The following is an 11,319-nucleotide window of genomic DNA, read 5'->3' as shown; positions in this document are numbered from 1 at the left end:
TTTGTTTATTTAAATTGTTTGCTGTTTAAAGCTCCGTAATCCTTAAAAAGCTTATGACCAAAAGCACAAGAAAACATTATTTAAAATGCACTGAGCTTTTAGCCTGTGCACAAACCGCAGCCAGCATGCGCTGACTTTATAAAGCTCTCTCTTTCACTCTTTCACTCTCTCTCTCTCTCTCTCTCTCTCTCTCTCTCTCTCTCTCTCTCTCTTTCTCTCTCTCTCTCTCTCGCTCTCTCTCTCTCTTTTCGCCCTGTGCCGCGCGAACTTTAATTTCTTTGAAAATGATTTTGCGGAAAAAGCTCGAGTTGCAATCTCGTCGCTTGCCATATATTTTTATCGCTCTTTATCAGTGAAAATTGGCTGAGCGAGCAAATAGAACAAAGGAAGATAACAAAAAATTTCGAAAGTGTTGAAATGGAATTGATAGGAACCCTCACGGCCAGCGGCTAACTGGAAACAGAAGAGCCAGTTAACCAGCAGCAATCGAGGCAAACGGAGGTTTAGCACAATCGAAAATAAAAATAATAAATAAGAAAAACTAATCCAATTGCAACATGCGGAGTCGTCGAGTGTGCATTTTGATAGCCACGCTTATCGCAATTGGCCAATTCGGCTGCCAGGCACTGAGTAAGCCCACCGCCCCATGGCTGCCCAATAAATATATATGTATATATCTATATAAAATCTCATTGCAGATTGCACTACGACAGGCTCGGACACGCCCACCATCTGCGCCGAGGGCGTAACGCAGTGTTTTGCCAAATCAGGTAAGTCTCTGGCCAGGTGTCATGACTCACGCGAATTACGCATGTAAAAACATACACAACTACACGACCAAACAGTTGTAGATAAGTCCCAGCCAGGTTCTTTATTGGGCTAAGTTCATTATTGTGCCTATCTCCGGGCAGCTGAACACGGTGCTCAAGAGGCGATAGCAATAAATACTGTGTACGCTGATCAGCAGTCATTATTGGGCATTAGGCTACGTTGTGAAGAAAAAACTACATCGCATTTGAAGTGCATTGCAAAATCGTACACTGTAAGAATTACTAAAGTTTTCCGTTGCACAAGCATACATTGCGATATAATATTATTATAAAATAATATATGAAAGAAGGCAGCATAAATCTTGAAGACCTCAAATGATTGATGAATGTTTTTAAGCCCTTGGCATTATAGGTATATAGGGTATATAGGGTAATATATATATAAATAAATAGGGTATTATAATTTTGTCATGAAATATGTGACGCATAGAAGGGAACAGCTCGCAAACCAAACAGTATATACATTCCAGATCTTGATGCTGATCATTGATATAGCCATGGTCGCCTGTCCGCCTGTCTAGTTCTATGCGAACTAGTCTCTCGGTTTTGAAGCTTTCGTCTTGAAACTCTGCATAGGTCCGTCTTTCTATTGCAGAATGTAGAGGATCGGACCACTATATCATATAGCTGAAAACCTTTTCTATATAAAGATAACCTGACCAAACTTGGGATTTATTAGTTCCATCCATCCACATATATATGTAAAATCCTATCAACATCTTAACCCTATATCACATAGAAAAGATCGTTCCAAACGTAGGTTCTTATATTACACAACTTTTTTGATTATCAAGATATCTTACCTAAGCTATCCATTTACAGGTTTTACTATGCTTCCTAGATATTTGCAAAATCTTATTAACATCGCATAACTATATCATATAGCTGCAATAGGGTAAATCGGTCGAAAAGTTGATTCCGATATGGAAACCTTTATGATGTTAAGTTAACTGGGCCAAACTCGGGCTTTATTAGTTCCATTATGAACCTTATATACATATATATATATATTAAAAATGTAATCAACATTGGAAAAATATATTATATAGCTGCCATAGGAATGATCGGTATTAAAGTAGTTTCTTGTATGGCAAAATATTCAGTTTTCAAAGATATTTTCATTTTCTTACTTTCTCGTTATTATGATTATATTGAGAGAGACTATAATTTCGACTAAACCCCTTTCTTATATGCCCCCTTCCAGATGACAGCGGAACTGTAACGCGCGGCTGCCTCACGGATGCAACCTGTACAGGTGCCTGCTTGCCCTGCAACACGGACAACTGCAATGCGAATCTGGTGTGCAAACAGTGCAACGGCACCCAGCCGCAATGCGCCACCTCCCAGACGGCGATCGGGACATCGCTGCAGCTGTGCTCGACCGGAGAACAGCAGTGCGTGAATCAGTTGGCGGCGAATGGCGCGTTGACCCGCGGCTGTGGCGAATGTGCGGCTAATGATGCCAATTGCGGTGCATGCAAGACGGACAACTGCAATGTGGGCATCTTTCCGGCAGATCGCCGGCTGTGCTACCAGTGCGACGGCGCCAACTGCCAGACGCTGGACAATGCGACCGTGCTGATGCCCTGCGCGACTTACCAGGCGGAGGCGCAGAAGTGTTATATGATTGGCAGCAGCGCGACGGCCATGCAGCGGGGCTGCCAGAACGATGAGGGCGCCAGCAACAAGTGCGCGGGCGCCACGCCCGATGCCAGCTGTGTCTTTTGCGACAATGAGAACGGCTGCAACAATCGCCCCTACGAGAGTGTCCTGGGCAGCTGCATCAAGTGCAACGACAACACCACCTGCGCCGACAGCCAGGAGGCGGATAAGGCCGTGGCCTGCCCGGCTTCGGTCTACACACAAAACGAAGTCAGTTGCTACACGAAAACGGGCGACGATAACACCGTCTCACGTGGCTGCACCAACGAGCTAGCCCAGGAATGCAACACAACGAATAACTGTGAAGCGTGCTCGGGCACCGGCTGCAACATTCAGGTGGCCGGATTCGGTTGCCTCATCTGCCGCAGCGACAACTATGCGCCCTGCCGCACTGCAAATGTCGGTATCGAAGTATGCCCAATTGCCAGTCAGACGGGCGAGGATGCCAATAAATGCTTCAGCGGACAGTGGAGTGAGTAACACGTTCATAGATACATCTAAGAAATATTCTCAGTAGTACATACGAAGATTCACTCAGAGGGTTTCACTTTGAGATACATTCAATGAATGATACGCTTAGAGAAACTCTCAGAGATCTAGGGATACTCTTGGACATAGACTCAGAGTTACACTCAGGGGAATATATTCAGAGATTCAGTCGGAGAGGATGCACTTAGAGATACACTCAGAAATACATCCAGAGATACATTGAGAAATGCTTGAGAGATAAACTCAAAAGATACTCTTAGAGAAACATTCAGGGATACATAAAGGAAATATTCCGGGAGTATTTCATAGATGCTGTCAGGGATAAACTTGGAGATACACTCAAATCACTAAAATCAACACTCTGGGATACACTTTAAGATACATTCAGATATACACAGAGAGATGTGGGGGATACTCTCAAAGGGATCCACTTTGAGATACATTCATAGGTACACTCAAAGCTACAGAGGAATACACTTAGAGATCCACTTAGAGGGATACAATTAGAGATACATTCAGAGACACACTCAAAGATACATTCAAAGGGATACACTTAGAGATACACTTCGAGAGACTCTCAGAGATATACTCAGTAAAACATTCAGGGATACATTCAGGAATATTCTCAGATAAATATTCAGGGAGTATCTCAGAGACACTTTCAGGGGTACACTTGGAGATGCACTCATAAATATACTCTCAGGTACTCTTAGAGGGATTCACTCAGGAATACACTTAGAAATACACTGAGAGAAAATCACAGAGATATAGGAATACACTAAGAAGGTTACACTTAGAGCTACACTCATAATTAATCTCAGAGGGATACACTTAGGGATACACTCCGAGAAACTCTCAGAGATATATTGGGATACACTGAAAGAATAGCACTTCGATATTATTCTCTGAGTGTAACCTTATGCACACACATAGGAAAGACTGAAATAAAAGGCAATTTTCCACCTTTTCCCCCTTATAGATGGTGTCGTGGTTCGCGGCTGCCTAGCTGATGCGACTCCCCTGATGAAATTCCAATGCACATCCGCAGACGACACGCGCTGCGAATCGTGTGACACCAAAGGATGCAACACCAAAAATTATAATGGCGCCGCCACGTTGCAGCACATGGGCCTCGGTCTGTTCGGACTGATCTTCGTTGTGAGCAAATATTTGTAAAGAAAAAAAAAGAAAACAAAATTAAAGCAAACCATATCTTAACTAATTGTACATACACCAAATGCTATCTAACTATGACAAACAAACAAAATACATATGTAATCAGCACGACCAGCTCTGAGTCATTATAGTTATTAATAATAGACTCTCCCCCATTAGAAACAAATTAGTTCAGTAGCAAACAACATAAAAAAAACTAAAGAAAAAACTCTTTAAAAAAGTTTTTAGAAAGATTGGACCAACGCTTGAGAAATCAATAAAAAATATGATAAATAATAAATAATATAAAAATTTTTGGATTCTATTTTTAACGGATATGCAAATTATAAATTATTATCACAAATAATCAAATTATTTGGGATTTGTTTAAAATGCACTTGGTTCATGAAATATTAGTTTCATAATTTTGTTAAATACTTTCAGCAACTGCAAATAATTTATTAGTTTGTTGTTCGCAAACTTTTCGTTATCAATTATTGATAATAGATAATTGGCTGCTTATCTATATCAACAAGATTATTGAACCGGTTGTTATTAAATTCATAGAGGGTATATGAAGAAATATATAGTAGAAATACAACAGTAGAGGGTATAAGATATGGGATATGCTATTCCAACGCGATATCTATGTATGCTTATAAATATAATGAAAAGGTCTGCTTGTTAAAACATTTTTACAGGGTATTATAGTTTAGATTTTTTATTTGAAAAATTTTAGAGTTACCCAACACTTGCAAAAAGTTTTCTAAGCCTTTTTGCAGGGTATTCTAGTTTACCTATTTTATTTTTAAACTTTCAAAATAACCCAACACATGCTTAAAGTTGTTAAAACATTTTTACAGGGTATACTAGTTTAGCTTTTTTATTTGAAAACTTTCAAAATTACCCAACACTTGCTTAAAGGTTTTTCAAATTACCCAACACTCGCTTAAAAGTTTTACATATCTGTTCTTCAGTCTAGAACGAGAAGAAAAAACTATATTTCCTTTTAAAAAAATATACTGCAAAATTGGTTTAAAATTGAAATTTTTATTTAAAGATAAGGAAAATAAGCTTTAGATTATAGAAAAAAATGTTGTTTCCATAAACAGCAAACAATATTATTAGACTTTTCATAATTCTTTAACACAATTTGAACAGTTTTTTTTCCTAATATTGATAGAAAGTTCCAACAAAATGCTCAAGATACTTTTTTTATCTGCAAAATTGCCAAACATCTAAAATTTTCTATGGATAGGCATATAAATCTATATACCCATTATTTATTTGTTATCTCTCGAAAGTCTCTTAACTTTTCGATTATGATATGTATGGATTTCTAGGAAACATTCATTATGAACGATTAGATAAGGAATGAAAGTTAATAAAACAACCGTATTAATTTTCAAGTAATAAAAGAGTTAATTGAAAAATATCGCTATACACCTGAAAAGCGACTCCAGCTGAGCTCTTAGACTTGCCCCAACGCAGCTATAAAGCATAGAAGCCAGATAGTTAAGCTGCCCAGGAGCTGGGCGGCGCCGGCCAATGCAGCCAGCTCCTTGTTGCAGAGTGGACCCGTGCACAGCTTGCAGAGCTCCGTTTCCTGGCGGCAATATTTGTCACCCTCCTCGGTCAGGTCCGACGTGCAGCCGCGCATGATCAGCTGTGTGTCACCTGGACGAGGAGATAAATAGTTTGTATAGAAATTAAATTAATCAAAGAGACTTTATATAAAGCAAAATAAAAAGTAATTTGAGACCAGCTGAGTCAAAAAAAAAGAACTGACAGAATATGTGTTTTTTTCCGGTCTCGAACCGGGAACTTCTCGTTCGTAAGTCGCGCGTCCTTACACTAAACCAAGCGTGCCTTAAAGCCCACGTGCAACAAATCTTCCTACATAAACTTCTTCCTACACAAAAGTGAGAGCGCATTGAAATTAAGAGAAAACGTACTTTTAAATTGTAACAAAATATTGCCAAAATTTATATTTCGAGGATTACTTAAGAGTTGTGTGAAAATGAGTCTCAAGCGAACTAGTTATTCCTGCAACCTACCAAAACCAACCTTAGCTTCCATGACTATATCTAATTCACTTACGTTTGAAGAGTGTATAGCATCCAAAGCGTTTGGCATTCGGTGGGCACTGCTGCCGCTCCGCGGGCTGCCGCAGACAGCTGCCATTCCGATAGCTGGAGCAGCTGAAGCAGCTGTTGGGCAGCAGAGGCATCGAGAGATTCACTTGGTTCACGGCGGGAACAGCTGACAAAGTGGGAGCTGGTGTCGTTGGAGCTGGTGTCATTGGAGCTGGTGTCTCTGGGGTCGTCGCCTCATGCGGCGCCGCTGCATCATCCTGGTAGTCCATCGAGTGAGTGGATTCTTCAGACTGAGCTGCTTTGGTGGGTTCGGGCTTTATTTCTTTGTCCGCATCTGGCTCCGCTGGCGGTTCAGTTGGATTTTCCTGCTCTTCCATTGCCTTGGCTTCGCTTCCCTTGCTCGATTCTGGTTCCGGTTCGGGCTCATTTTTATCCCCTTGCTGCTCCACCGACTCAGTTGCCTCTGCCTTGCCAGTCTCTGATTCCGCTGGCGGCTCAGTTGGATTTTCCTGCTCTTCCATTGCCTTGGCTTGCCTTGCTTTGATCGATTCTCGTTCCACTTCCGGTTTCGGGTTCGGTTCCGTTTCAGTTTCCGGCTGTTCCATTGACTCAATTTTCCTTGATGTGTCCACTTCTAGTTTCGGTTTCGGTTCAGCTACCCTTTCCTGCTGTTCCATTGATTTCGTTTCCTTTGGCTTGCTCGCTTCTGGTTCCGCTTCAGGCTTATTTTTGGTATCCAGTTGTTCCATTGACTTGGTTTCCCCTGCTACGCCCGCTTCTGGTTCCGGTTCCATTGGCTTGGTTTCCGTTGGATTGATTGATTCTGGTTCCGGTTCCGGTTCAGTTTTGATTTCGTCCTGCGCCAAGGACTTTTCCGCTGCTGATGAGGGCATCGTATGCGTCGTGGCCATATCCATAGCTAATGCCTCGCCCACAGTCGTCATCCCCACCTCCAGATGCTGATCCTGTCCCTGCTCCAGCTCCAGCTCCAGCTCCTGCTCCTTTGCTGCGCTGCTTCGCAGGAGCAGCAGCAGGCTGAGCGTTAACCAACTTAGATGCTTCACATTCATCGCTGATTTGGCTGATGTTTCAGTGTGGCAAGCTGTAAATATGGGCTTATCGAATGGGATTCCTGAAGAGCTTTGCAAATAAATTGGCTACAATACTCGAATTGTCGTCCGTCCGTTCCTGTCCCTTTGCTGCCGCGCGAGCAACTGCGGCAAGGCCATCAAATTGCTGGCCATATGTCGCTGATTGTCACGCAATTATCATACTCTAAATTAAATCGATATGCGGCAGTCGACCCATTTAAATGACCCCCCCCCCCCCTTCGCCACCACCCTCTTCCCACCCGGTTAAGTAGCTCCGTTTCATCCTGGCCGCAAAGCGAGCCTCCTGAATTATTGATCATGTGAACATTAGGCATTTCGAAAAACCTGCTGTCCCAGACCATGTATGTATATATATGTGTCCATATGATATGTCTATTCTGCATTTGACCTATGACATCTGGGCCTAACCGCAAGGTCAAAATGCAATCAAACTATTCTTATACCTATTATTATACCAAGAATAACATTTTCCTTATTTCAACAACGTCTGAAAAACTCATTTCTGATCCATGCGGCTAGATTAAATAGTTAGCCACAATTCAAGTAAAAAGTTGACCAAAACTTAACTCTGCTTTTAAAATGAGGAAGAATATTTTTGGCTGAAGTTCAAGTAACTATGTTACTTTCTAAATACCATAAAAATCCCTTATAGACATTGGTCGAAATTTCCAAAACTCAACCAATTTCAATGAGGAATGACTTTTTGGTTCATAATTTGGCCCCTAGATGAGCTCTGCATTAAAACCTCGAAACATAATTTTTGACCGAGATTCAAATAAAAATACTCTACGAAAATTACCTATATTCATTGGTCGAAATTTCCCATAGTCATAACTTTGTCAAAACTCAACCAACTTCAATGTGGATTGCCTTTTTGTTCGAGGTTTGCCCCCAGAATTAACTCTGCATTTACTTTCAATATGTTACTTTCTATATTCTGTATAAAAACCCATATAGACATAGGTCGAAATTTTCCACAAACCTTATCAAAACTAAACCCATTCCAATGCGGAATGTCTTTTTCTTCATGTTTTGACTCCTAAATAAATTTCTTATTAAAATGTAAACACATTTTTTTTCAAAAACCAATTAAAAATTTAACTCAAACATATACAAATCCCTTTTAGACAAATGTCAATATTTTCCAAAGCAATATTTTTGTCAAAGCTCAACCTATTTCAATGCGGAATTGCTTTTCGTTCATGATTTTTGATAAAGAATATACCTATTAAATTTAACGCATTCCCATAGTTGGGCATATACACTTTTGGATGTATTATCGCACATTATTCCAATATATAGTATATTTATAGCAAGTAGTAGCAATTTATGGATTGCCATTGTTCTCAAGCGGCCGAAATGCGGCTTATCCTTATCTCTATCTGACTGATAGAGGCCTTTGTTTTAATGCCCTGTGATAAGCCATAAAACAGATCTCCATTGTCAATGCACAAAAGCAATTTATTGGAGTGCAGGTGGCCAAAATGAACGTTCCAACTGACCAGCTGCTAATCCTCTTGCTTGGCTGTAAGTGGAGCCAACTGTTGCCCTTAATGTGTTTCCAATAACGCGAAGAATTATTCATAGGCCTCGCCCTGCAGCCGGTTGGGGCCATTGTCTGCTATCACTGCGACTCCGTTGCGCTGCCCGAGTGCGCCCAGACGCTGGGCGAGGTGGGCCTGCTGCCGTACAAGGAGTGCGCCCCGGAGCTGACGTGTGCCATGTCCATTGGTGGGTAGATGAAGTACCTCGTAATCAAATCTCAATTGGAAATTCCTTTGCAGTGGACTCGATTACGTATCGTGGCTGCGGCGCCGAGACGCCCACCACGCAGGCCAGCTATTCCAAAAGCTGTTCGAGCAATCTTTGCAACGCGGGCGTTTATCCACCTGGTCGGCTCAAGTGTCATCAGTGCGCGGGGGAGAGCTGTGTGGCTGCGCCGGCGGGCAAGCCGCGACCCTGTCTCTATCATCGGGAGGAGGATCAGTGCTATACGGAAATCGTGAGTGCAGCATTGGGGTATCGCGGCTGCAGCTCCGATGCCAATCACACGGCCGGATCAACGGCGCAGCTCTGCGAGATTAACGGCTGCAATGATGCACAAGGCGCCTGGACCTTGAGCTGTGCACGCTGCGATTCGCGTGAGGCACGCGGCTGCAAGATGGATCTCTTTCAGCTGGGCAGCCGCTGCAATGTCAGCCAGTTCGAGCAGTGCCAGCAGCAGCTGCTGCTTGGCCGGGAGCAGCAGCAATTCTGCTACACCTATCACAATCTGAGCCGCGTGATGCGCGGCTGCTCGGCAGAGCTGCCGGCAGAGCTGGAGCCAGTGCGGGATCAGCTAGTGACCTGCGCTACGGGCGACAACTGCAACGCAGGCTGCCTGCCGCAGCAGCGCTGCCTCAGCTGCAACTCGGCGGATCGGGAAACGTGCCGCAGCAATGCCACAGCGCTGAGCAGCAGCGTGTGCGGCTCCGCGGAGGCCTCCTCGTGCTATGCCTGCGAGTATGACGATTGGCAGGTGCGACGCGGCTGTGGCGCGCCGCCCAGCGATCCGCACGTAATCAACTGCTACGAATGCGCGGACAACGATGAGCTGGCGGCCTGCAATGTGCCGGACTTTACGCGCTGCTATCGCTGCAGCAGCGACAATGCCGCCGGCTGTGCCAACTGGGAGCAGCCCGGCGGCATTTACATAGAGCAGTGCGATGTGCCCGCAGCACCTTGTCTGATGGTTAGCCACACGAACGGCACCACGGAGCGCGGCTGTCAGCGGGCAGATTTCAACTGCAGCAATGCATCGGTGGCCAGCTGTCGCAGCTGTGAGGGCAGCTTTTGCAACACGGGCGCCTATCCCGAACAGCGACTGTGGTGCCATCAGTGCGTTAATTGCGAGCATGTGGAACGTGGACATAATGCGCTGCCCTGTGGACTGTTGGCCAATGAGCCGGCGAATCAGGCGGCCGCCTGCCTGGAATACTATGATGCGCACAGCGAGCTGGTGGTGCGCGGCTGTCGCTCCAATGGCCAGCTTTACTACGAGTGCATGTTGCGGAGCAGCGGTCAGGCGGGCTGTCGTCTGTGCCACAGGCACGGCTGCAATGAAACGCCAGGGCAACAGTTGCGCGACGGCCTTCGGCTGGAGCAGCAGGCGCTAATCTTACGTTCGGCGGCGGCAGCCATGGGAGCTACAACTTTAACATGTATTTTAGGTTGGTTTAGCATAATTTATCAAATAACTGCATTAAACTAGACATGTTGTAAACCGGCTTTAAATGGATATATAGTTAATATAGCTATTGCTCGTCCTCATTCAGCTCTGGCGGCTTGTAGCCGGGACTTAAGGCGCGACCGCGATGATTGAACATATAAAATGATGGAAAATTGCCCAGCGTATCCCAGGTTCGCTGCTGCATGTCCACAGTGGCGCGTATCTCCTTAAAGTTGCCCACAATTTGGATAATATTGTAAATGACCAGCACCAAGCTGATGACAGTTTGCAGTATAATCTGTAAAGATTTAATCATTAATTAGGACACAAAACTAAAACTTATATGCTCACATCTAGCGGCAGACTGCTCCACTCTTGCTCCGTCAGCCGCAAATAGGTGCGATCTGTTATAAATAAGAATATTTTAATTAATTCTCAGTGTGAGCAAAGGTTGACATCAATTTTCACTTACGATGTGCGGCGGAAAAAGCGGCATGCGCCAAGCTAGCAAAGCCCGCAATTAGCAGTAATTTATTAAAGAATTTGCTGCCCATTTTGACGTTTACTTTTAAATATCAAAAGCAGCAAGTTTGTTTAAATAACTCGAGCAAATTTACAGCGAAAAATTTTTACTTGTCTCTATGTTTAAGCAATTGGAAATAATTTTTGCCAGCTACACGTCAACGTGTGTGTGCCTTGCCAGACACAGCTAAAACAGCTGTTTGCCATTCGGCTGTGAACGCTGCCGGCCTTGCCACATCTGTCGA

The 11,319-nt window shown here is 43.7% G+C and overlaps 4 protein-coding genes across 4 annotated transcripts; 2 read left to right on the top strand and 2 right to left on the bottom strand.

The window, feature by feature from the left end:
• The first annotated feature begins 465 nt into the window (after positions 1–465).
• Positions 466–4,258, top strand: LOC135428080 (keratin-associated protein 5-4). The gene is made up of 4 exons (XM_064681886.1): positions 466–630; positions 699–770; positions 2,035–2,964; positions 3,961–4,258. Exons 1-4 carry the CDS (start codon positions 558–560, stop codon positions 4,155–4,157), a joined length of 1,272 nt encoding a protein of 423 aa, XP_064537956.1. The 5' UTR covers positions 466–557; the 3' UTR covers positions 4,158–4,258.
• Positions 4,259–5,353: 1,095 nt separating this feature from the next.
• Positions 5,354–7,351, bottom strand: LOC135428070 (proteoglycan 4). The gene is made up of 2 exons (XM_064681874.1): positions 6,237–7,351; positions 5,354–5,813 (listed from the first exon to the last, which is right to left on the bottom strand). The coding sequence occupies exons 1-2, from the start codon at positions 7,300–7,302 to the stop codon at positions 5,608–5,610; spliced, it is 1,272 nt and encodes a 423-aa protein (XP_064537944.1). The 5' UTR covers positions 7,303–7,351; the 3' UTR covers positions 5,354–5,607.
• A 1,200-nt stretch (positions 7,352–8,551) lies between these two features.
• Positions 8,552–10,617, top strand: LOC135427788 (uncharacterized). The gene is made up of 3 exons (XM_064681390.1): positions 8,552–8,871; positions 8,932–9,075; positions 9,129–10,617. Exons 1-3 carry the CDS (start codon positions 8,829–8,831, stop codon positions 10,592–10,594), a joined length of 1,653 nt encoding a protein of 550 aa, XP_064537460.1. The 5' UTR covers positions 8,552–8,828; the 3' UTR covers positions 10,595–10,617.
• On the bottom strand, positions 10,548–11,233 carry EMC5 (ER membrane protein complex subunit 5). Its single transcript, XM_064681409.1, has 3 exons — positions 11,025–11,233; positions 10,904–10,956; positions 10,548–10,850 (listed from the first exon to the last, which is right to left on the bottom strand). The coding sequence occupies exons 1-3, from the start codon at positions 11,104–11,106 to the stop codon at positions 10,638–10,640; spliced, it is 348 nt and encodes a 115-aa protein (XP_064537479.1). The 5' UTR covers positions 11,107–11,233; the 3' UTR covers positions 10,548–10,637.
• Between the last annotated feature and the right edge of the window lie 86 nt (positions 11,234–11,319).

The sequence above is a fragment of the Drosophila montana genome, unplaced genomic scaffold (genome assembly GCF_035044405.1).
Source record: "Drosophila montana isolate Dmon_TW-CO22-7 unplaced genomic scaffold, ASM3504440v1 contig_1407_1, whole genome shotgun sequence".
Classification (NCBI taxonomy): domain Eukaryota; kingdom Metazoa; phylum Arthropoda; class Insecta; order Diptera; family Drosophilidae; genus Drosophila; species Drosophila montana.
Note: the sequence above shows the minus strand (reverse complement) of the source record. Positions and strands in the feature narration are given on the sequence as shown.

Excerpts from the sequence above, each read along its gene's own strand:
- LOC135428080 (XM_064681886.1), top strand. The coding sequence starts at position 558 with ATGCGGAGTCGTCGAGTGTGCATTTTGATAGCCACGCTTATCGCAATT. Across the intron at positions 631-698 it reads ATTCGGCTGCCAGGCACTGA|ATTGCACTACGACAGGCTCG; the intron begins GTAAGCCCACCG and ends ATCTCATTGCAG. Across the intron at positions 771-2,034 it reads GCAGTGTTTTGCCAAATCAG|ATGACAGCGGAACTGTAACG; the intron begins GTAAGTCTCTGG and ends GCCCCCTTCCAG.
- LOC135428070 (XM_064681874.1), bottom strand. The coding sequence starts at position 7,302 with ATGAATGTGAAGCATCTAAGTTGGTTAACGCTCAGCCTGCTGCTGCTC. Across the intron at positions 5,814-6,236 it reads ATGCTATACACTCTTCAAAC|GTGACACACAGCTGATCATG; the intron begins GTAAGTGAATTA and ends CTCCTCGTCCAG.
- LOC135427788 (XM_064681390.1), top strand. The coding sequence starts at position 8,829 with ATGAACGTTCCAACTGACCAGCTGCTAATCCTCTTGCTTGGCT. Across the intron at positions 8,872-8,931 it reads GCTAATCCTCTTGCTTGGCT|GCCTCGCCCTGCAGCCGGTT; the intron begins GTAAGTGGAGCC and ends AATTATTCATAG. Across the intron at positions 9,076-9,128 it reads GACGTGTGCCATGTCCATTG|TGGACTCGATTACGTATCGT; the intron begins GTGGGTAGATGA and ends ATTCCTTTGCAG.
- EMC5 (XM_064681409.1), bottom strand. The coding sequence starts at position 11,106 with ATGGGCAGCAAATTCTTTAATAAATTACTGCTAATTGCGGGCTTTGCT. Across the intron at positions 10,957-11,024 it reads CGCTTTTTCCGCCGCACATC|ATCGCACCTATTTGCGGCTG; the intron begins GTAAGTGAAAAT and ends TATTTATAACAG. Across the intron at positions 10,851-10,903 it reads GGAGCAGTCTGCCGCTAGAT|ATTATACTGCAAACTGTCAT; the intron begins GTGAGCATATAA and ends AAATCTTTACAG.